This window comes from Eumetopias jubatus, unplaced genomic scaffold, assembly GCF_037043125.1.
Source record: "Eumetopias jubatus isolate StellerSeaLion01/CBP00866 unplaced genomic scaffold, mEumJub1_p1.0 scaffold_9, whole genome shotgun sequence".
NCBI lineage: Eukaryota > Metazoa > Chordata > Mammalia > Carnivora > Otariidae > Eumetopias > Eumetopias jubatus.
The window spans coordinates 119,309,258-119,332,807 of NW_028274815.1; the positions used below are offsets into that span (position 1 = coordinate 119,309,258).

General features: G+C 40.5%; 2 protein-coding genes across 3 annotated transcripts in view; one reads left to right on the forward strand and one right to left on the reverse strand.

The window, feature by feature from the left end:
- The window catches only part of TTI1 (TELO2 interacting protein 1), a 44,423-nt gene extending 42,290 nt beyond the window's left edge, over positions 1 to 2,133 (reverse strand). Inside the window, exon 1 of one of the 2 annotated variants that reach the window (XM_028118763.2) lies at positions 2,085 to 2,133. The gene's annotated coding sequence lies outside the window, so the exon portion shown is untranslated. The remainder of the gene's footprint in view (positions 1 to 2,084) is intronic. The other variant, XM_028118761.1, reaches the window with a different exon arrangement.
- Positions 2,134 to 2,238: 105 nt separating this feature from the next.
- Positions 2,239 to 23,550, forward strand: part of RPRD1B (regulation of nuclear pre-mRNA domain containing 1B) — a 49,065-nt gene continuing 27,753 nt past the window's right edge. Inside the window, exons 1-4 of the mRNA XM_028118803.2 lie at positions 2,239 to 2,773; positions 7,436 to 7,565; positions 14,824 to 14,957; positions 22,846 to 22,958. Of these exons, the coding sequence (XP_027974604.1) occupies positions 2,623 to 2,773; positions 7,436 to 7,565; positions 14,824 to 14,957; positions 22,846 to 22,958 (528 nt within the window). The 5' untranslated portion in view covers positions 2,239 to 2,622. The remainder of the gene's footprint in view (positions 2,774 to 7,435; positions 7,566 to 14,823; positions 14,958 to 22,845; positions 22,959 to 23,550) is intronic.

Consider the following 23,550-nt stretch of genomic DNA (forward strand, 5'->3'; position numbering starts at 1 on the left):
AGTCATCCTTTCACCTGGGTTATTACAATAGCTGCTCAACTGCTCTTCCTGCTTCTACCCATGCAGCCTTGCTGTTCTCTGCTTAACAGCCACAATGCTCCTCTTTTGCTCAAAAGCAGTGAGCGAACTCTCATTTCATTCAGAGTATTATCCAAAATCCTTCCTATTGCTTACAAGTCCCCACGTGATATGGTCCATCTCATGTGGTCCCTGGCTACTTTTCTGAGCTCATTTCCAGCCTTTTGGTTCATATCATTCCAGCCTTACCATCCTTCTTGCTGTTCCTCAAAAATGCCAACAATGGTCGAACAATTGCACTTGGTTTTCCGTCTGCCTGGAACAACATTCCACCATACAGCAAGTGACTTGTTCTCTTGTTTCTTTCAGGGCTCTGATCAAATGTCACCCTATCAGTGAGGACTTTTCTGACCAGCATATATAATAGACTCCTATCCTCCCACAAATGCATTCCTCATCTTCCTTATCCTCCTTGATTTTTATTCAAGGTAGGTATCATTTTCTGACTTGTTTTATACTTGCATGTTTTTTTAGCCGATCTTCTCTTGTAGAAGGTAAGCTTCTGGGGACATAGATTCTTTTTGCTTAAAATAGTGCTTGAGACATAGTGCTCAAAAATTATTTGCCGAAAGAATCAGTGGCTCAGGAGTGAAGACTTAGGATCAGACATCAGATAACCTTGATTTAACTCCTAGCTCTGTCATTTTCTATGTCCAAGTGATATTGGACAGATTACTCACCCATGTTTTACGTTTTCTCATCTTTCAAATAGTGATAATAATCCTCATCCCACAAAACTGTTGTGGGGATTAAATAAAACAAAGTATGTAATGTGCTTAGTACAAAGTGACTTGGTGTTAAGTGTTCAGTATATGACAGTGCTACTTAATATAGAAACATGGTCTAGATTTGGACTCAAAGGCCCTAGATTACAATTATGACTAGATATTGACTGTGTAATTTTAGGGCATTCACCTTTTTTATATTAATTCACGTAATCAGCTATGAATAAGGTGGCAGGATGAGGAAAATAGATAAGATGCAGTCTTTTCCGTTTAATCTTAGTTATGTGATCTTGGGTAGTTCGCCTAACTTCTCTGTCCCATTTCCTCATTTGCCAAATGAGAATAACATAATAACTGCCTTACAGCTTTGTCATGAGGATTAAATGCGTTACTATGTGAAAACAATGTCTAGCCCATAGCAATTGCTCCCTATGTTGGCTATGATTATGATGATTATGATGATTCTAGCCTGGAAGAGGATCGAAAGCATCTAAGCAAAGAACTACAATACGGTGCAGTGAGAGAAAGAACAGTCATCAACTAGAATGTCTCTTAACTGGAGTTTGCCCATAACTGGTAAGTTCCACGATAATCAGGAAATTTTAAAACTGTTATATGTCTACAATAACCTAACTCCCTACTACCAACCCAATAGCAGTTGGAAAGACAAATGTCTCTGATTTGATAACTGGAATTTAAAACTTAAAAAAAAAATAGGTAAAGAGGTCACAGTCTCAAATAGTGTTTTAAAGGAGGTCAATGGAACCATTGACTTCCCTGCCCCCACCCTCAAAAAAGTTAACATATTGCTTAAATTTCAGAAACATTCAAATGGACCCCCCAGAGGGCAAGGACAGCATGTAATTCCCTGAACGAAGCAACCAAATTAAGGGCACAAAGGTGTGTTTTATGGCGGTGCTGTCACAGACTAAACGTCAGAACAGGACATTAAAGGGTGCTCCTTGAGGTTGAGTGGGAGCACACGAGGTGAGAAGGTGGGGGGGGAGGCGTCACCTCTGGAGAAAGAACAGCAAGAGCCAAGGCGTGAAAAGTGCACGTGAGTGGCTTGGCACAACCAAAGCTTTGGGGTGGGGGGTAGGTGGACAGCCAGAGAGCAGGACGTGTACGGAGAAGAGTGCGGCCTGGGGCTTACCAGATGAGGGAGAGAGTCCCCCCTCCCGTACCCTGTCCTGATCACTCAGCATCAGTGTCCCCTCGGGATTCCCCTCTAGGAGCTCCCGGTTGTTCGGTTACCTCTCGCTCCCACCACTCTTCCCTTACCTCGTCTTCCAGCCTTTCCCTCACTCTCCCGCCTCCTCCGCCCCGCCGGAAGTGACGTGTTAACTAGCGCGCCGTACAGCGCCAGAAAGGTTCTGCCAGAGCGGGAGAAAGGGTTCCGGTGAGTCTCACTGCGCCTGCGTGCGGGCGCGAGCGGTCAAAGCGCCTTCCGGAGGCCGCCGAACTGTTCTTTCCTCCCAGTCTGTCGCTTTCGAAGTGCCCTGAGCGAGGTTCAGGGAGGCCGCCGCCACTGGAGGGGCATTTTTTTGTGGCTCTGACGCCTCCCTGTGCGCGGCTACTCCGGCCCTTGCCCTTTGACCCTGCTTGCGGTGGGGTGAGAGGTCGGTGGCCATCTTGTGGCGGCGGCGCGGGCGGCTGTTACTGCGGAGACCCATCCCCTCCCCCTCCTTACCCCCTGGCAGTCTGTCAGTCAGTAAAGAGCCCCGCAGGCAGTCAGGTGAGGCCTCGGCCTCGTGCCGTCACTCTTCCCGCCGCACTGGGCGGCCCAGGCCGCTCCCTGCAGGGCCCCGCCGCCGCCACCATGTCCTCCTTCTCCGAGTCGGCGTTGGAGAAGAAGCTCTCGGAGCTGAGCAACTCTCAACAGAGCGTACAGACCCTGTCCCTGTGGCTCATCCACCACCGCAAGCACGCGGGACCCATCGTGTCTGTGTGGCACCGCGAGCTCCGCAAAGGTAAACACCCCCTGCGCAGCCCCTTGGGCCCTCCCCCGGATTGACCTCTCCCCAGCCCACTCCCGAGGCTTCTCTAGCGTCTTAGTTGAGGCTTGCTTTCCAAGCCTGAGCCTCTGATTACGCTTCTGAGGTTGGAGACAATGTTATCCCCATTTCTCGGAGAAGGAAACTGAGGCCCGGGAAGGTTTAAGATACTTGTCTGAAGTTCCCAGACTCCCAGTTCATCCAGCCCTTTTCCCCGCAGGCTACTCCTGACACTTGTGACGATTATTATCTCGACAGCCTTGTAGAGGGCACTGGCCCTAGACTGTTGTGTGCCAGGCGCTTTGCTGGGCATTTGGAATAAGAGCCAGAGGACTCTGGAGAAAGACTGCCTAGGTCGAGTCCTGGCTTAGCTACTTATTAGCTGAGTGATGTTGGGCTAGTTTCTTCATCTCTCTGTGCTTCTGTTTTCTCATCTGTAAAACGAGGACAAGGATGGCTGCCACTTACAGAGCCTTTATTCTATGCCAGTCACTATGCTAAGACTTTTACGAATATCCTCACTTAGTCCTCAGAACGGCTCTGTGAAGTGGGTACAGTTACCCCCATTATGGAGCCGTTAAGGGGCCGCACTACCTAGACCTTATCTCTCAGGCTCCTCTTCTCCATGCATCTTTTCTTGATTCTAGACCCTGCTCAGGATCTGACAGGCATTCATTGAGCTCAGCCTGTTATGTGCCAGGCACTGGGTTGGATGCTTGATAACATGTTGACTCCAGAGGCCATCTGCCTGGAATTTAAGCCTGATTTTGCCATTCACTGACCCCAGCAGCCTAGCCTCTCTGACCCTCAGTTTCCTTACCTATAAAATGGAGGTGATGAAAACTGATATTTACTGTGCCTTTAATTATGTGCCAGGTGCAGTACTGATATCTTTACATACATTGTCATTTTTTAAATTCTCAGAGTTCTCTGGAGTAGGAACTTTGCAGATGAGGAAAAACTGAGGCTCAAACAACTTGCTGTGGTAAGGAGTAAACAGGATAATCCAAATGAACATCTAGCATGGTGTCAAGCACAGTATAGGCATTTCATAAATAATGGTGAAATGTGACTACTGATTACTCAATGTGAAGCATGGTTTTTGCCTTCAAGTTGCTTACAGTCTGGTGGGGAAGGATAGGCACCTTCACAGCTGTTACCCTAATGATTCCATAGCAGAAAGCTGAGGAAATGGAGCTTAGAACAACTTTGGGCAACCTCTGTGCAGTAGGCCCTTTATAGTATAGGAAGTAACTTTACATGTGTTTTCCACTGTCTGTGAGATGGAGATCCCACCTAAGTGGTTAAGTGGTATTTTCAATTCCTTAGAACTCGTGAGGCTAGACTACGTCAGACACCAAAATCCAAGATTCTTTCAGGAGACCCGGTTCTAGCCTTCGAGCAGACTCCCCTCTCCACAAATACATGCTGTACTGAGATAGGGGTCCCCTCTGGGCAGTTGGGGGCTAGAGCCTGGAGCCCCCAGATCCTCCTCCTTGTAACCTATTTGAGTTATGGAAAATAACAGTTTAGAGAGTGCATTCATCTGTGAAGCTCCTTTAACCCTAATCTCATGATCCTAATTTCATGGAATGTTATGTTTTAAGGAGACCAGCATTATTATCTCCCATATTATAGATGAGAATGTAAAGATGCGGAGAGATTGAGTGCTTTGTTTAGGGGCATGTAGCTGGAGCCCAGCGCCCTCTGATGCCAAAATTTGTGCTTTCAAGTACCCAGTGCCTCAGTGCCCTTTAATAAGTGAAGGTGAGCATCTGACTCCAACCAAACCTATAGCACTTTTGTTGATTAGAATTAGTCACTGTATCCCACCCCATCCCATAATAATTTAGCATTTATTTCATTCTTAGTAGTTCTGTCTTTTTCACTAGATTTGTGTTTTGAGGGAGAAACTAGGGCTTCTTGTTTCTTTGTAATACCCATAGCATTTAGCATGGTGCCTTTTAACACAGTTTAAAAATAGGTTAGAAGTTCAATTGTGGTCTCCAACGTCATTTTCATGGTTGAGTAGAGGATCCAAACAGCACTACCTAATGCAGCTTTCTGTGAGATGTCTTATATCCCTAATGCCCAGCAAGGTATGCCCTTGCCACATGCAGCTCTTGAGCACTTGAAATGTGTGACTAAGGAACTAAAGTTTTAAATAATTGTGCTAGTTACAATTCAAGTGTTCAATGGCCATATGTGGCTACTGGCTACCATATTGGATAGTGCCAAGGTAGAGGATGCTCTTCCAAGCATCAGGATACAGCTTCCTAATACCCAGGCTTCCTTCATGAATAGAGAATGCCCCCACACTGAAGTGGAAAAAGATTTTGTGCCCTTATGCTCAAATTGACTAGCCCCTTAGATTCTGGCCCACCCTGAGTCTTTAAAAGTAGACATTTCTATCTGTGGTCAAGTCATTTTCCCTAAGATGTTTACAGACTATCTCTGAGTCGCCTTCAAAATATTTACAGGGTTTAAATAAATTATTATTATTATTTGCTTAAATACTACTTTTATTCTTAATGGGTTATTGTCTTTCCACCTTCTAGGAATAATTCTTAAATTTATCCCTTTGGGCTCTGTCCTAGGTAGAACTTCCCTTCTTTATGGAGAAGTTTGATGTAAAATGCTCTTAAATGAATATTTTTTAGTAATGTTTTTATTTGTTGACCTGAATGCAGATAAATAAGCTTTTTTTCCCCCCAACTCTTTTAGATGTCAAAACCAGCTAAACAAATTGAATTTTTTGGTCAGCTAGTTATATAAATTTTGCCTAATAACTACTCCATCCCATTTGGATTGGGCATAGATAGGGGATGAAAGGATCTATTATATCATATTGGAAAGACATCTGAATAAGTGAGTTGTCACTTGGGACTAGAGTAGAGGGTGTGAGTATTCAAGTGCTCTGGGCTTTGTCATATCACCTTTACACACATGGTATTTATGTTGGCTGCAGGATGCTGGATGTAGAGGGATAAAGTTTGACTAAATAAATCCCATTGCAAAGTTTGAGGATGATGAAAATTAATTGGCATCATAAATAGTGAAAACTTTGGCTTTCTGGCCTCTTGGCTATCATGTTTGCAGCACTGAAAAAAATGTATCATGTCTTAATTGTCCAAATTGGCATTTTATACAATGGATTCTGGGTTTTTAAACATAAAATATATGGCATTTGTAAAGCTTTGCTTGATCAAATTACCTTTTTGAAGTTCTTTTGTACTTCTGAATCCGCTAACTTTTGGCATTATAGACTTGGTAGTTTTATTTGTTGCAACATCCCAGGACAAGGTTTACTTTAAAAAAAGAAAAGCCTTTGCCATAATGATACCTTTGTAGCAACAGTAGAATATTGTAACTATTGACACTTTTGATCTGCTTTTGAATAATAATTAGAACAGTTGAAGATTATCATCAGTTAGCCATGTAAACTAGGTTATTGACAGAAGGCTGATAAAACTCAGGATAGCCATATTTAATTTTATGAATACTTTGTCATCACTTTAAACTATTACATGCTTTTAAAATCTTGTTTTTAACTTGGGTTATTCTTCTGTAGCTACCTTTAAAAATGTCACATCTTATGCCTGCTGTGTCAGAATTTATACATGCTGTGTGCATTTCAAAAGAAACAAGTGGTTTCTGAGAGGAATAGAGTAAGGACTAGTTTTTCAGGTATGTAAAGGTTGATATAAGGCTTGCTTGAGTTTTTCAGGTATTTTACATTGGAGAAAATGTAGTGTTTTGGACTGTCTGATTATATTCTTATTTATTTCTTTTAAAAGAAAACTGGGACCAAAAATGATAGTGATGTAACTTTACGGTTGAGAAGTTATGTGCATAGAAGCCAGGAAATTCAGTAATGTTCCCCTAAGCAACTGTAACTCAGACATAGTGCATGAGGTTTTTATTGTTTAATATATGATGCCATATAGAGTAATAGGAAATACTACATTTTGTATGTATAAGAGAGAAGAATTATGGTTTCTGTGGGAGCCATAATTTTGCATATACAGAATTCAGACACCTTTAAATTTGCATTAATAATGTAGCATTAATATATATTTATATTTGAGATAAATATGCATTGGTGCATTTAGAGATTTCTATGGATTGTAGAATTGATATCATTGATGATTGTTATTGGAATGTTCAAAGAGAAATTATCAGTGTAGGAACATAAATTATAAGAATCTGTTTTAAAACTGAAACCTGGCTCAGTCTTTTCATTCTGCAGTATTTGGTAATTAAGAGTGAATTAAAAATGCTCATCTTTACAATAGAATAAATGAAAACCTTGGTTTTAATATGTCTTCTTGAGGATATTGACTGCTTATCCTTTAGGAATTTTCTTTGGATTATCTTTATTTTTACCATCAATTATTCTGGTTAAAATATCACAGAAATGAAGACGGCCCATTCTTGTTTTGTTTTTCAAACTTGTATTCTCAAACCTGTTTTGTTAGTGATGTCAATAAGTTATTTAAGTTGTTGTTTCAAACATAAAGGAACCCTGATCTCAAGTAAATAATGCTTAATATTCTTTAGGAGTAGCTTAGGGCAGAAGAATTGTGGATTGAGAATTTCCTTGGTGTAAATTAAATTATCTTTTTTTCTTTTTTCCAGCCAAATCAAATAGAAAGCTTACTTTTCTGTACTTAGCCAATGATGTCATCCAAAACAGTAAAAGGAAAGGACCTGAATTCACTAGAGAATTTGAATCTGTCCTTGTGGATGCTTTTTCTCATGTTGCCAGGTATGTTGTCTGGTTTTTTTGTTTGGTTTGGTATTTAAATGCATTATCCTTTCCTCTTTACTGTTCTTTCCTTCTCTGGGAGAGCCTTTACAAATTGACAACTTCATATTTTACAGGGTTGTGCTTTACAGTGTTGTAGAGGCCAAATTACATTACAGTGTTGTAGAGGCCAAATTACAGTTTTATGTTTTGTTGGGCCCTTAAGTACTGTCTCAGACGTGTAAACATTTTGATGCATTGAAAGGATTGAGTCTAGCACTTGTAGAACATCTTTTTCCCTAGATGTATTCATTTATTTGAATTCATTTCTTGACTATGGTGTTTTCCTTGGCTTGGCTGAGTTGTCTCATTAGCTTATGGTCAGAAAACAAATTTAAATAGTACCAGGAAACATTCCAGTAACAAAACCTTAATAGCAAGATATTAGTTGGTTATGCCTCATTTTTACTTCTTTCCTTCTAAATGTCTAGATGTCTCATTTACTAAAAATAGTGGTCATTACTGTAACTGCAAAGGTAATAATTATCAGTGTGAAAAGTAGATACTTGCCCTGGCTATATCATATTAAATCTCTGCCACTCTTATGTTTTGTGAACAAGAAGACTAGAGCATAGAGCACACATGTAGCTAATATCACCTGAAATTCATTTGATTAAAACTTCTATAAATCACTTTTATTTATTTAAAAATAAACTGCTTTTCTGTAGACACAAGTTAGTTGTCCAGGAGGAGCAAACAAAAACTATTTTTCACTAGAATATTACTTAGTAAACATATAAGAAACATCTTTGCAAAAGGAAATTGGGAAGGGCAAAAAAAGAAGGAGACCAGTTGGTTAAAATTGTACTAGGGTGTGAAGTATAAGTGAAAGGCCTCAAATGTGTAAATGAGTCCAGCATTCCACGAAAGATTTGAGAATTTTGAAGGAATAAAATGGAAAATCCAAAAGAAAGAAATGATATCTAGTTTTCTAGAGATGAGAAAAGATTTTTGTCAACTACGTAGCTGGCCCCTACTTTTGATGAACATGGGCACTGAAGCAGCAGAATGCATTATGATCTTGAAACAATCCTGAATTCTTATAGCAGAGTAAGCTTAGAACAGACTGCTAGAATAGCTGTCTCAAATTGGAGCCCTGGCATTTTCTTGTTTTGAGGAAATGTAGTTAAGTTTCTTTGGCTGTAGCTCTGCCTCCAGTACTGTCTCAGGGACCTTGGCCGTGTTACTTCGCTTTTACTAACACCTCAGTTACAAGTTTTCTAACTAATTAGAGGGGGATGACATCACCTCCCTCACTGAAGTTGTGGGGTGGAAGTACACCACTCTGTTTGAAAACACGAAGTACAGTGCCCAGTCCCCGGTCTTTGCTCAGTTATGGAAATACGCTAAATTGTAAACTTTGTGGCAAGAAGGACCATTTCTTTTTTGTTCTTCACTGTGTCCCAGGCACCTAGTAACGTGTCTGCCTGGCACAGAGCTGTCAGGTTACATGGCTTTAGGGAATACCATTTATGTAGCCTTGGTGTGATTGGTGTGCCAGGAGTTGGGCAACATTGTGGTCTGCCCTGGCATAGTAAGGATTCAGTAAATATTTGTTGAATGAATTAATTTGGGTGTAGGGAATTGACTAAAATAATTTCCTGTAGGGATAGTACACATAACATTTTTATTTAAAAACTGAACAATAATCATAAACTGCCCCCCAAACCAGGAAAGGGTAAGTAGAAAGGAGTAGGAGAAGGGGAATGGGCAATACTGGGATTGAAAATTCCTTTTCTACTTGGTATAACATCTTAAAGCCTATCTAGGAGGTGCTGTAAAAATGTCTTGGCAGATTTCTATGGCATTATGGGGAAAGTAAATCTGGTCCTTTTCAATGAAAAAAAAAAAGCTCTAATTCCTTTTTTTTTTTTATTCTTATTTTTTTAAGGTCCTTTTTGGGTATTAGGTTCAGGATCCCCATGTTTGTAAGGCCTTTCCTCCCACTATTGTTAGAACAGAAAAGCCAGCAACTCCACTTTAATCCTGATGTACCTTATCCAGGGTAAGAAGTACTCTGTGTGACTTTCTGTGCCCAGTTGAGGAACAAAGATAGTGGACCCATTAATATTGAGCCAAATTGATTAGGAATCTTTTTATGGTAATTTCCTACCTCCTCCCTGACCTCCCCCCCCCAAAAAAAAACCCCAAACCAAACCTCTGAAGTCAGAGGAAGTGGCCAAGTTCATAGGTTAGATTTAATTTGAATAGCAGTTTAATTAACTGGACTTTGAACTTTTTTCCCCACACAAATGCCTTCTTATTTTCTTCTGAGTTTGGAGATAGTTGTGCACTTTGTTTTTCATTCCGCATATATTTGAGTGCCTTCTATGTCCCAAGTACTGATGCAGACACTAGAGGAGTAGCAGTGAGCAAGTCAGGCAAGGACAAATAAACAAGCAAGATACTTTCAGAGGGTGATAATATGGACGTGATGAAATAGAATGACATTCTGGAGTGGGATCTCTTCTAGTGTGGTTAAGGAAGGCCTCTCTAAGGAAATGACATTTGAGATAATCATACGAAGTAGGAACAAACAGCTATTAAAAAGAACCTAAGGTAGAAATAATCTTGGCGTGTTAGGAGGATCAGAATGAAGGCCAGTGTGGTTAAAACAGTTGTGTTGAGCAAAGAGAAAAGCGGCATCTGGATAAGATCAGAGAGGTAGGCAGGTGCCAGTCACTCATGTCTTATAAGCTTTGGGAGAGAGGATTTTATTCTGATGGGATGTCAGTGATGGGTATTAAGCAGGGGAAAGATACATTCCATCACATGTTTAAGAGGTCCCTGTGGCTTGGTGTGGAGAATGGATTATAAAGGCCAAGGACATGCGTATGAAGGGTATTGCTTTACTACAGTCTAGAGATGACATTGGCTAGGACTCAGAGCAGTGAGAAGATAGTAAGCTTCCAGATTATCGAATGTTTACTTTGTGAATGGATTTGCCTCACCTCCCCCACGTAAAACTGATAGGATTTGTGGGAGTTGAGTGGGAACTGGTAGTGAAGGAAAAGAGAAATCAGATTATTTCTAGGTTTTTGACATGACTAAGGAGATGGCTGCTAGTGCTATTTGCTGAGATGAAGTTTGGGGAAAAGATGTGGTAGAGGAAGTCGGGAGTTTTGTTTTGGCCATGCTAAGTTTGAGATGGCTAGTAGATATTCCCAGGGGGTGATGCCAGATAGGTAGAGGGATGAAATCGTCTGAAGCTCAGTAGGAAATTAATTTCTGGAGACATAAATTTGGAGTTATCACCAAAAACATACTTATTTACTATTGTGTCATGGATTCCCCAGGCCACTTCCAGGTTTGGTGACTTGCTAGGAGGACTCACAAGACTCACAGTATAGTTGTCCCTATGGCTATGATTTATTAGTGAAAGGATACAAAGCAAAATCAGCAAAGGAAAAGTTGTATGGGCTGCAGTCCAGAGGAAACCACGTATAAGCTTCCAAGAGTCCTCTCATAGTGGAGTCACACAAAACATACTAAATTCCTCCGTTTTTGAGTTGTGACAACATGTGTGAAGTGTTGTGTACCTGGGAAGCTCATTAGAGACTCAGTGCCCAGGGTTTTTATTGGCGTTGGCCACAGGTACCCTCTGCCAAAATTCCCAGCTTTCAGAAAGAAAACAGGTATTCAGCATAAATTACATTGTTTGCACAAACACTTTAGGCACAGTAAACCATGATTATCAATTAGGAAATTCAGGAACACTCCTTCCAGATGCCAGCTAAGAGCCAGCATGGTGAGCAGGCCTTTCTAAGGGTGGCAGTCTCAGGCTTGCTCTTTTCTGCATGATTGGCAATGGAACATTTCTGCTCCAGTTTCACGGGAGGCTCTTTTGAAAGTGCTGGGGATATTTAGAAAGAATTCCTACCTTTAGTAGGCTTATCACGGGGCTACTGTGCAGGGGATAAGACAGAAACACACAAATTATAGTGGGTATACCAAGGATGTGCCATTAGACCTACAGAGGAAGAAAAGGTCCCCAAGTTAGCTTGGTGAGGCCTCAGCTGACACTTCAATTCTGTGTGTATAATACACAGTTTATACTTTTCAGATCGAATTTATAATTAGAATTAAAAATGCATACTAAGTTGTGTTTCATATAAGTTATACTTAATCATTTTCTGCTTATTCATTGATTAATGGCAAGGACTTTTTGGTGTTTTTTCACTTAAAGATTTCTCAGTTTAGAATGGAGTTAATGCAACCTGTAAAGATAGTTCTGTCTGTTATGAAACTACTTTATTGCTTTAGTTGTACCCACTTCCAAGTGCTAATGGGACTTCAGTTCATTGGAGCTACTTGGGGCAAAACCTCGTGAGTAAAAAGATTTCTTGACTATTTTATCTGTAGCTTTGAAACTTACTTGGCAAAACTTTGATTTACTATATTGCTCCGGAAATTAGCCTATCCTGGCTAATTACGTTCACCAGTTAAACTAGAGCTCCTTTTTTTTTTTTTTGCCTTTAGTGGTAAAAGCCTTATGAAAATGACTTGGATTTTACAGGTTTGTGTATCAGTTTCCATTGCATATAGTAATGTGGCTGAATCTGTACCCCAAATCAGTCTTAATCTAAATTGAGTCCCAAATATTTAGTCTGCATTGTATCCCCCCCCTTAACTAAATCCTTGATAAGAATTTGTTGTCATGATAGGTTTCTCTTTCTATTAAGTGAACAGAGAATTTGCAGAGAACAGGTTATATGTTAAAAGCATCAACCAGTTAAGTTCTGATTAGTTGTGATTTGGTTATACTAATTATTTTATTTTCTAAGTCATTCATTTGATGTCATCAGAGACTTCCCATTGCCTTCAGGATAAAGGCCACGTACTTAATATGGTATTCAGGGCCCTCATGATCTAATTCCACTCTGTCCTTCCAGATTCTTCTGCTATTTCCACATACTCCTTATATACTTAAGCCACCTGCATTACTTCCAACTTCTCCCTCTTCACCTTGTTCTCCTTTGGGGGTTCCATTCAAAGGAGAGGAGATAACATGGGCAGAGGCACATGCGTGATGAGAGGGAGCAAGTTCTGAGCAGAAGATACATGTGGTTAAAGTGCCCTGGTTGGGATGTGGAAAGGGAATGGGCTACTGGGTCAGGCCCTAGAGGTCAGTCCCTAGGCCTTGTTCTTTGTATTACAAACACAGTATTTCATAAACCTCACTGAATGATCAGGTAAGTGTTTAGCCAATGTCTGATAGGAGTGGCTTTGTTGTGGGAAGATGATTGTTGAAAGGTAACTAATTGTATGGCCTATTGAAATCTAACTAAAAATTTTCGAGAAAGATTAAAATGAGGCCAGTATTGTGCTTGTTCTAGGGTGGGTAGCAGGGGGCGGGGGAGAGGACAAATCGCTGCCCTTGTGGAAGTTGCATTCAAATGGACAGTTTTTTATGGGAAATCAAATAAATAAAAAAAATGAGATCAAATAAATGATGAGTAAACTAAATAGCATAGCAGAAGCAAGTTGTGTGGAGAAAAATTAAATAGGGGTAGGGAGTGTAATTTTAAATAGGGAGATTAGAAAGGGATGCCTGAGCCATGCCACCAAGTAAGGAAATGTGGTTCCAGGCAAAGGCCCTGAGGCAAGAGGGCCAGGGTAGCTGTTGGGGAGCGAAAGAAGGGAGAGGCTAGCTGAGGCCAGAGAAATAATGAGCTGTGTTGAGAACGTCTTTGTAGGCTTTATGAGAACTTTCACTTTTATTCTGGGGGAGAATGGGAAGAACCATTGGAAGTTTTGAGCAAAAGAGTGACATAATCTGCCTTCACGCAACAGAATTTTTAAAGCTTGAGATTAGCTTGTAGGAGGCTAAGGGTGGAAGCAGGGAGACCAGTAATCAGGCAAGAGGTAATAGTGGCTTGGACCAGCTTGACAGCAGAGGAAGAGGTGAGAAGCAGTTTGTTTCTAGGTATATTTTGTAGGTGGAGTAAAAGTGTTTTTATCACCAATATCAAATAATTCAGTCATAGCTTTAAGTTTTATAAACTACCATTGAAATTTTTTTTCCTTTTTTCCCCCTCACCTCTGACTAAAAAAAAGTTTGACTAAAAGAAAAAAAAAATGTATGTACCCTGATTTAGTCCTTTGACCCCAATGCAGGAAAATTTCCCACTAATATTTCATAAATGATGCAGTCTGACTAGATCAAGCTGGACCCTCACGTTACCTTCAGTGTTAGCACAAGTTTTAGAAAAGTGCCATGAGGGCATACTTCCTTTGTACCTCTTTCTTCTTGGAAGTTCCTGTTAAAGATCTTGGCTTACAAACTAAGGTGTCAGGGTATCCCTTCTTGTTGGAAGTCACTCAGGGTAAGATCATTGACACCCAGGCCGCTTTACAAACCAGAACAAGTCATAGAACACCATGGATGGTGAGGGAATTTGTTTTCCTTTCAGAAAGTCTTCCCACACTCTTCCACTTGCTGTCTGACATTTTCTGGTAAGCAGCTGTTGCACACTGAGTGCTAGTTATCTCACTGAAAATACTGTTTCCGGTGTACAATATGTCAGGAAAAAAATGGTGTAGCTTCTCTCAGATATAAATTACAAAGGGCCATATTCTGCTTGGTGTGTTCTAAGATTACCCATTAGACACCTTTGTGAGAATGGGTACTACATACCTAACCCAGAATTAAAATAATGATGAAGTAGTTAATTTAAGTTGAGATCAGACTTGGTATATGTGTATGATTGTATTTATAAGGCATGTAGAAGTGTTGGTGTGTTAGCATTGATGGGTTGTGGTGAATATATTCCCCATTTTTAAACATTTGTTTTTTTTTTTTAATCATTTTTTTTTCCTACCCTTAAAGGTTTTGGCCCCCTTTAATTTCCAGCAGAATGTCTGGCACTACATTTCGATTAATGTCTTCTTAAGAAGCAAGCTGTCACATTTGAAATGATCAGTTTTTGATAATTCTCTAACAATCAGCGATTGGCTTTTTGCCCTATTTGCCCCATCTTTCAAAGGAGATAAAGACAGATTACTTCTATAACGTGCTCCGTCTTCCCTATGCACCACAGGAAGAATGTAGTTTCTGGTCAAATTTTGGGTATCTGTTTATCACAATGTGTATCTTACTCTTCCTTCTGTGTTTAAATATGTAAATCATTTAGTCAGTTGTTATTTTTAAAGTAGGTCTGTCCTAATTAAACACAAAAAATCTTAAGCTTATATCTATCTTTTCGTCTTTTCTGGGCAGAGAGGCAGATGAAGGCTGTAAAAAACCTTTAGAAAGATTGCTGAACATCTGGCAAGAAAGAAGTGTGTATGGCGGCGAGTTCATACAGCAGCTGAAGCTGTCTATGGAGGACTCCAAGAGCCCTCCCCCCAAAGGTAGAAACATCACCACATGTTTACAGCTCTTGGTCTTTGCCTACTTTCGAATCACATATGAAAAGCTGCAGTGGGGGTTGCTGTGAACCACCAGCGATTATATGATTCTTCAGAGAGATGAACATAAATGATGGTGAGAATTTATGTAGTGCTCGCAGCGTGTAAGCCTGGTTCTAGTATTCATGCTATTCATCATCTCACACCCTTAACTTTTGCTGTGTATTCTCCTTGGCTCTCTTCTGCCTTGCAGAGAGTTTCCTTGCACAAGGGAAAGGAACAACGTTGTTTAGTTGTGGGGAACAAGGAGGCACCTTGGACTAAGATTTTGTCCTAGCCCTGCCACTGACTACTATGGGGTCTTGAATATGTCTGTTAGCTCTTTTAGAGCTTGGTTTCATTAAATATTGATGTGGTTTTGGAACATATTTTGATGTTTGTCAGCTTGCTGTCTATAATTGATTTTGGTCTTTACTGAACCCAGGATATCCTCCAGAAGCGTGTACATGTATGTGTGTGAACCTCACCAACTCCTCTTAAGAGCTTATGTTCTTTTTTTCTTTAAAGAGGAGTAAGATCAAACATTATTTGGTTCGTGGGTTTGTGGTTAGTTGCGGTTTAATTCTAGTTGGCACAACGTGTTTCTGAGCTACAGATCTGATCTGACTGCACACAAACTCATTGCCTGGAGGAACAAGTCTTAAGTACTAACATAGTACTTAGGACCCTTTATAATGTGAACTAGTTTACTTTTCCAGATTCTTCTGCCATTCCTTCGCATACACCTTGGTCTTTGGCCATACCCAACAGTTTCCCTTCTGGATGCTCTCAGGGTACCTCTTCCGTTGCATCTGGTGTTACCCTCTGCCTGAAATGTCCTCTGCCCCTTTCACTGGGTGGTGAACTCATTCTTTAAGAATGCTCTTCTCATTTTGACATTTTCCCTACGTTGTCTGGGCACATGTAGCCCTTCCTTCCATGTTCCTCTGGTACTTTATACATGCCTCTGCTATAGCATTCAACCATGATTAGTTTACCTGATAATATCATTCATTCAGCAGCCCTTCATTGTGTACCTTTCATGATCTCTTCCAGGTCTGAGTTTACATGCAATTTAAGATGGGGCAACTTTCCCATAAAACTATAAATTAGAGGCTTTGTAAGAATGACATAAGTGCTTTCAGACTGCAGGACTGCAGGTCATTGTTTTACTTAGAGTTGATGGGAAACAATTTTGAGGTCACTCTGGTGGTAGCTTCTTAAAAGCAAGGTGTTCCCTACTTTGGATTCTGGTAGTCTTTGTATTGTATCTTTTGGAGGTGTTCTGCACAGTGTTAGAGAATTATTCAGCATTCTTTTCTCTACTCTTAGACGTCATTGGTAAACAGTGCTGATTTTTTAAAACATCTTTGGGCAAGTAGGGGAGCTCTGAAAGACAGTGTTGGAAGCCAAGTGTTGAATTTCAATTCGACAAGCATTTGCCAGACATGTGCTTTGAGTAAATGGCTATGCTAGATGCTATAGGACTGAGCAGAGGGTGGGGAAATAGTTTTGCCCTTAGGGAGCAGTCAGGCAAATTGGGGAGTTTGTGGCAGTGGTAGATTTGAAAATAGCTCTGTTGGGTTTCTGATTTTTTTGAGCATGTAGACATTAACAGCCGTTGAGGCAGTATTCCTCCGTGTGGAGGATAATGCTGATCTGAAGGTGATTTCTCTTTCTCTGTGCTGTAAAGATGGAAACACATACCAAAGGTTCCAACATGTGTATTAGTTTCAGCTAACTCAGTCTGTCTCCTCACCATCTTCTTTGGACCTGAGTTATCAAAATATTTTACCTCAGTTCTTTCAAAATAATGATGAGTTCTCCAGAAGTTTATTTCCAAAATTAAATAGTCCTTTTATATTTCAGCTTTGATTCATGGATATTTCTTTGTCTTGAGACAACTCTAGAATTTACCTTTGAAATAAAAATTTTCCTGTGGAACTTTGACAGTAGAGAATAAATAAGCTTAGGAATTTTGTTTTAGAGAATTGGAACTTGGGTTTATATACCCGTTTCCCCATGTGTAAGACCCAGGTGTTCTAAAGTTGCCTCTCTATTCTTGGGCATACTCAAGCTGTCACTGGACTGAATGGAATTTCATTATTTACTTAAGTCACACATGAGTCACACGGTATCCTACAGTTGTAGGAGGATTTAGAAAAGAAAGGTAGATACAAAGGAAATAGCATTTATTGAGCATCTGTTATGTTCCAGCCTCTCTGTTGGCTGCTTTTCATGTTAATTTATTTTAGATTCTTACAACTCCTCTATGAATTTGGTATTATTTTCTTATTTCAGATGAGGATACTAAGGCTCAAAAGGGTATAGTGATTTTGTCCAGATATAATTAATAAGTGGAGAATTCATGTTCTGGCCTGTATGACTTTAAAGCCTGTGTTCTTCACACCATACTTTTTGCTGGAAGCACATGTATTCAGTAGATTTGAATTAGGATATGAATTCATGAGCAGGTCACCCAACTTTCCTGGACCTTAGTTTAGGTAGTTTAGCTATTCCAAGCAAGGGTTTAAAACCAGGCTTCCAGAGTATGAATCCCCGCTCTGTCACTTCCATGCTGTGTGACCTAGGGCATAGCATTAGACCTCTCTGAGCTTCAGGTTCTTCACTGTACCAGATGGCTGTTAGTAGTAACACCACACAGCACTGTCCTAAAGATTACTTGAGATGACATAGGTAAGATGTTATTAATGAAGGGACAATATGACTTTTATCTGAGCCGCGCTCCCTGTTTCTAATATCTAATATTCTGAGTTTCTCAATATGATCCAGTGGCAAACATAGGAGGAGAATTGTTAGTATTTTTAGTTCCCCAGATTTTGTGCAAGATTAGAAGGCATAGTGGTTGAGAGCACAAGCTCTAGGCCCAGCTTCCCCAGGTTTAAGTCTGGAGCTGGCCACTCAGCTGGAGACGGTACTGGTGAAGTGCTTTCAGGATAGTAGGTCCAGCGTCAGACTTTGGCTGCAGAGCTTTCTCTTTCCGTGAGTAAAGTTTAATGTGTTCCTTTTAAAAGTTGCCTTTATTTTGCAGGGAGAGAACAAAGAATGCAGGAGCTGTTACAAACAATATTTCCGGATTCTTTTCTCTTTATAAAAGTAATATAAAATCTGTGGGTATTGGGGTTTTTTCCGTTTGTTTTTTATTTTTATTTGTTTTGTTTTGTTTGTTTTTTAGTCCCAGAAAATTTCAAGTGGATTCTTTGGAAGACCTAGCTTTACAAGTAGATGGCTGCATTTTATAAAGTGTTTGGGAGACTTCAGGCTAACTTTTTGCCTTAAAATTAGTTTTGTAGTCTGCTGTAGTGTCTAAAATTCTACCACAGTCAGGTCTCCAAGAGATGTATTATAAATGCTTAGGGAACCAGGATTGCTTGAATGTTAGCCAAGTACAAGACCCCTAGAGACACAGGGACAGGTTGGGGGATAGAGTAGAGAGTGTATAATATGAGGACAGGCAGATTGGGGCCACCTGTAGTGTTTGCCCTGCCTGTAAACAGAGTGGTTGAGTGAGTCAAAAAGCAAATGTAAATGCTATGGTCAGAAGCTGAATTGATAGTGGGAGGGTGCCTTGTTTTAAATTCAGTAATAGGAGTGGGACTGACAGATTTCCTAGGCTATTTTTAATAGCTGCCTGACTAGATTGAGAATGCTGGGCATTATAATTGCTAACTTTGTACAGATGAGTCAGGGGACAGTTAACAGAGCAGGCTGTCCTGTTTGTGTAAACGGAGGCATATGGTCGTCTTTGGTTCAGCGCTGGCGTCTTCCAAGCTCTGTGCCACCTTTTCTTTCAAGAAGTTTCCAACTCAGGTCTGGTGACACATTTCTAGGTATTATAGGGATATAAAGAAATAAGATACTTAATGTTTCTGTCAGAGAGGTAAGACCTGTGCCTGCCGGTGGCCGTACAGCACAGCAAGGGCCGGGTGCTGCGGGAGTAGAGGAAGATGATGGCTCAAGATGCTGCTGCCTTTACCATGGGTAGGCTTTGAGCATAGGTAGAAACTGTAATATCGTTAGAGGCCATTCCGGGTTTTTGAGTAGAGGCACAGTGGGCCGTTCATTTCCTGAGAGTGTAGTCTAAGTTGGAAAAGGAGTGACTAGCGGCAGGGAGACCAGTTGGGACGGTGGTCTGCACAAGGCAGGGAAAAGGGCACACTTCTGATAAGAGGCGATAGGAAGAAACAGAATGGAAAGATCTGTAAGATAAATCTCAGAAGTGTAGAGTCGGCTGGAAGTTGGGACTTTAGGAGAGATTCTGGTGGTCTCCAAGGCATTGTACTTAGAAGATGGGGCCAGTGGAAGTGTTCCCTAGTATGAGCAGGTTGCTCAGGAAAGGAGGAACCTTATGAAGAAAATGATGAATAATTCATTTCCAGTAGGTTCTCCAAGTGCAAAGAGGAGAGAACTGAAGTAGGATGACAGTGGGTTATCTCTTATTACACCCTCTTCCATCAGGATGGCCAAGGACAGAAATGGGCCTGCAATTATTTTCATAAGTTTGATTTCAGTCTTGAAATGCTGTGAGTGAGTGCCAGTATGAAGTGGTAAAAAGTTACTCCAGTTTAGGGGGCAGGTGACTTGGGCTATAGAGCCCAGACTTACACTAATGAGCTCCTCGACTGTGGACAAACCACAGCCTGTGGGCCTGGATATATGCTCATGAAAAACAAGGTGGGGAAAGCAAAGATGTAGGTCTATCTAAGGCCTTCCAGTGCCCAAATTCAGTGATTCTGAGGGTCCTAAGGTATAAAGTGGTATGTGGTTTTTATATATAATAACTTCTGTATGAGAGTTTGAAACTGAAGGATTCAAGTTTTGTAATTTTTCTACCTTCTTTAGTGTATTTAACAGTTATTTCATTGAGCACTGCTCTAGATGCTTGGAAGTGAACAAAAAAATATTAAAAAATTTTTTTCACTTATGTGCTTATATTTTAGTGGCAACTCCTAACGCATGGCCACTTTGATGCTTTGTGGTGACTAAGTGTCTATGAGGGTCATACCACCCTGCACATTAATTAGGCAGCTAATGTGTGCTAAGTACTGTTAGATATCTCATATGCAAATTATATACTGTTAGATTTTCTGTTTTACAAATATAGCAGTCCTTGTTTTGCATAGCGCAGGACTGTAAAAATGACTATGTAAGCCAAAACCATGCAAAATGATCTTAATAATCAATGGGAAAAGTTTTGATTTTTCTATGACTTTTAAAATTTTTTTATCAAAGAATTGAAAACTCACTGTTGATTACAGATCTATAGGGAACAAAAAAGATAGTAACACTAATAGTTACCTAGCATGCTAGAACATAAAACACTAGGAACATTGAGAATTAAAGTGCTTTATTTCTTTGTAATGAGCTTCACAAGAGGGATTTGACCAGAGAGAGCTTGCCTTGTGTACTCCATGGTACAGAGCAAGCATCCTCCAAGTTTGGGTTGGCTTTCAGCAGTTTACCCTGTGTTCTCCGGGTCATGACATATGTTGGAGAGTTCCTATAATGTGAAGAGTTTTGTCAGCATCACTTCCTCTGGGACATGGTCGTCCTTGTCATCACAACTGATTTCTTCACTTATTTTGATAAATTGGCTTTCACCAGGTGATTGTGGCTGCGGACCTAGAGTTTCTGGAAGGATGTGGCCGTGCCAGCGTCCCCGTGGCCAGCTGTGTCTTCTGCCAGCTCCCTTTACGTTCCATTTGCTTCTAGCATGAGCTTTAGTTTTAATTTCGGGGCTGCTCTTTCATCTTTGTCATTTTCAGTCAGTTCCTGTTTTGATTATTCATTTTTATGAAATGTCATGTGAATTTGATCCCTGGGAGACAACACAACCAAACACTGCTGTTTGTGTGTGAACTGAAATAATAACGGTGCAGTGACCAACCAGTGACCTGAAAGAAGTGATGTGGTCACTGATCATGATGCGTTTCTATTACTTACGCAGTGATTTGTGGATTGAAGTTAGCAGCAAAGTTTGTTCTTTATGCAGTTACTCTGAGTGAATATGCCGCAGTAACAAATTTGAACGGTGGTGTGGTGTCGGGGGACTGGTGTTGAAACCTTGGTAACAAATCCGCGCATAATAGAATCTTGCAAAGTGAGGGCTGTCTTGATGCAAATGTTGCTGTTTTCCTTTATTTAGTAGAACAGAGGAACAAACCCATGATATTGACTTGGCTTTCACGTCAAGCATAGTTTGGTCAGTTAATGTGTAAGGTAGGACCAGGAACTACATCCTTGTTTCCAGGAAAAAATGTTTAATGAAGCAAGATGTGTACGTTATTCTGTTTATAACTCACAGAGTTCAGAGGCAGGTGCATGGTGACCCCTCCTTTGGCAGATGAGAGAGTGTGTGCTGCTGAGGAATTTGACTGCAGTGGGAAGCGCACAGATTTTGAAAGTCCCACCTTTAGACCAGTATTGAACTTCTCGGGGCCTCCATTTTCTCCCCTGCAAGCTGGAGATAGTACATCTCAGAGTTGCCGGAAGGACTCAGTGTACAGAAGCTGTTGCCGTGCCTGCCACATGTTACCAGCGTTTCTTTACTTTCCAAGCCTGAGCGTGTCATTTAGACTTACGTCCCACAGATGTTTGGCATTTATTTTGTATTGTCCAATTTGATACAAAAGTAATGATTTTGGAATGGGCACATCTATCCTAGCCATTTAAAAGCATACAATACAAATAATAAGAAATGTAATGTACCCTGTTTGCCTCAAAAGTGGTTAACTTTAAAATAGTGACTTAAGTAACTTCTCTCAGTTCTATCAGTCGTATTTCGCAGCAACGGTTATTTTTAATTTTAAGGTAAAATAAGGTTTGTTTTGTTTCTAAAGGGAGAGTTTAAAGAGCATGATGTGTAGAATTTCTGACGCGATTTTATTGATAGGTTTCTCTCTACTACAGGTTTTCCCTGCTGTCTGAAATTAGACCATTCCTATGAAACATCTCCTAAGCCGAAATGGCATAAAGAGAAGGAGCAGTTACCATTAATTTATATGGAAAACTTTTTGAGCATTCCCAGACCCCAAAAATAACTTCTCTCAGGCTTTTCTGATACCTCAGGCCACATCTTGCTAACAGATGCACAGAATAAATCGAGATAAAGCACAGATGCTCACAGCTCTGGTGGCTTGATGCTGAGATGCCGAGTGTAGTGGCTGGGAAGGAGCTTGGCGGGGCCGCTCTGGCTGCTTGGGGTGCATGCTGCCTCTATAATAATCGCTCCCTGCAACACACACGCTGACCACTATTTTCACTTTGTGTCTTTCTTTGTGAAAGTGAAAATCCTCTTTGAATTTCTTTTGGTTAGTGAAAACAGGTACTATTACTGTAGGTCTTTCATAAAAGCAAGCTTTAGAAAAGTGAGGAGTACCTGTTTTTATTTTCTGAATTATCTTGCAAAGTGAATAGTGTTTCATTTTATATGCAATGTATTTTCTACAAACCCTGCCTTACATTGGCTTCCTTCCTTGTATTGTCTCATGGGTTTCTTAACCACTTTGCTTCTCTTGTTAACTTTTATTTTTAAGAGATAAGCTTTTTAATTAAATGTATTAAGTTTGGTAAGTTTCATTTTCAGATGCTTGTTTTGGTAGTCTTTTTCCAGTGAGTCCAAGATGACAGACCTGAGGCCATTTTTGACTCCAGTAATGTAGGGAACTACCACCAATTTAAAATAACTAGCATATAGGCTAACGTTAAGCCATCCTTGGAAATGTACACCCCTTTTGCCATTTTTTTTCATGTAGCCCATTGTGCATAGCGTTTGACTCTTACCTGCACAGGCTCTCATGACCCAAATTTGTGCCCTTTTTCTTTCCTCTAGCAACAGAGGAGAAGAAATCTCTGAAGCGAACTTTTCAGCAGATACAAGAGGAGGAGGATGATGACTACCCTGGAAGCTACTCTCCCCAAGATCCTTCTGCAGGACCCCTCTTGGTATGTCAGGACTCCCAGAGAGTAGGACACAGTGGCTTAGTGGAGGGACTGCTAGTTGGAGATTATGGCCACAGGGTGGCGCCAGGGACCAATAGTACGGAATCACCAGAGGGCAGCTCTCAGGGCACTGGGTGCAAGATCTACCCAGTAAAGCTTGCCAGATAGCAGGCTTGCCTTTGTCTTTGCATGCCATGGATGGCATGGATTTATGTGTTATACGGTATTTGGACTTGGCTTTGTTTCACTCCTAGGACTTGAAAATATTCTCAAAAAGTAGATTTTGTTTTTGAAAGGGTAGATAATGCTACAAAGACATTTGAATGTCCTCTGCCATGGCTTTTCTCCTATACATGGTTATGTTATATAAGTAAACAACTCATTAGTTTTTAGGGTAGTCTGTGTGGCAATAGCAAATTTGCTACTTAAATATTAAAATGGAGCTGAGTTTTTAATTATATATTTGCATTGTTTAACCCTTCATATAAATTAGCTGATGAGCTCTGTGTGATTGGTTAATTTTTGCTGTTTATTTCTTTACTTACTAATTTACTTTACTTACTTTACTTACCATCAAAGAAAGTGAGGCTCAACG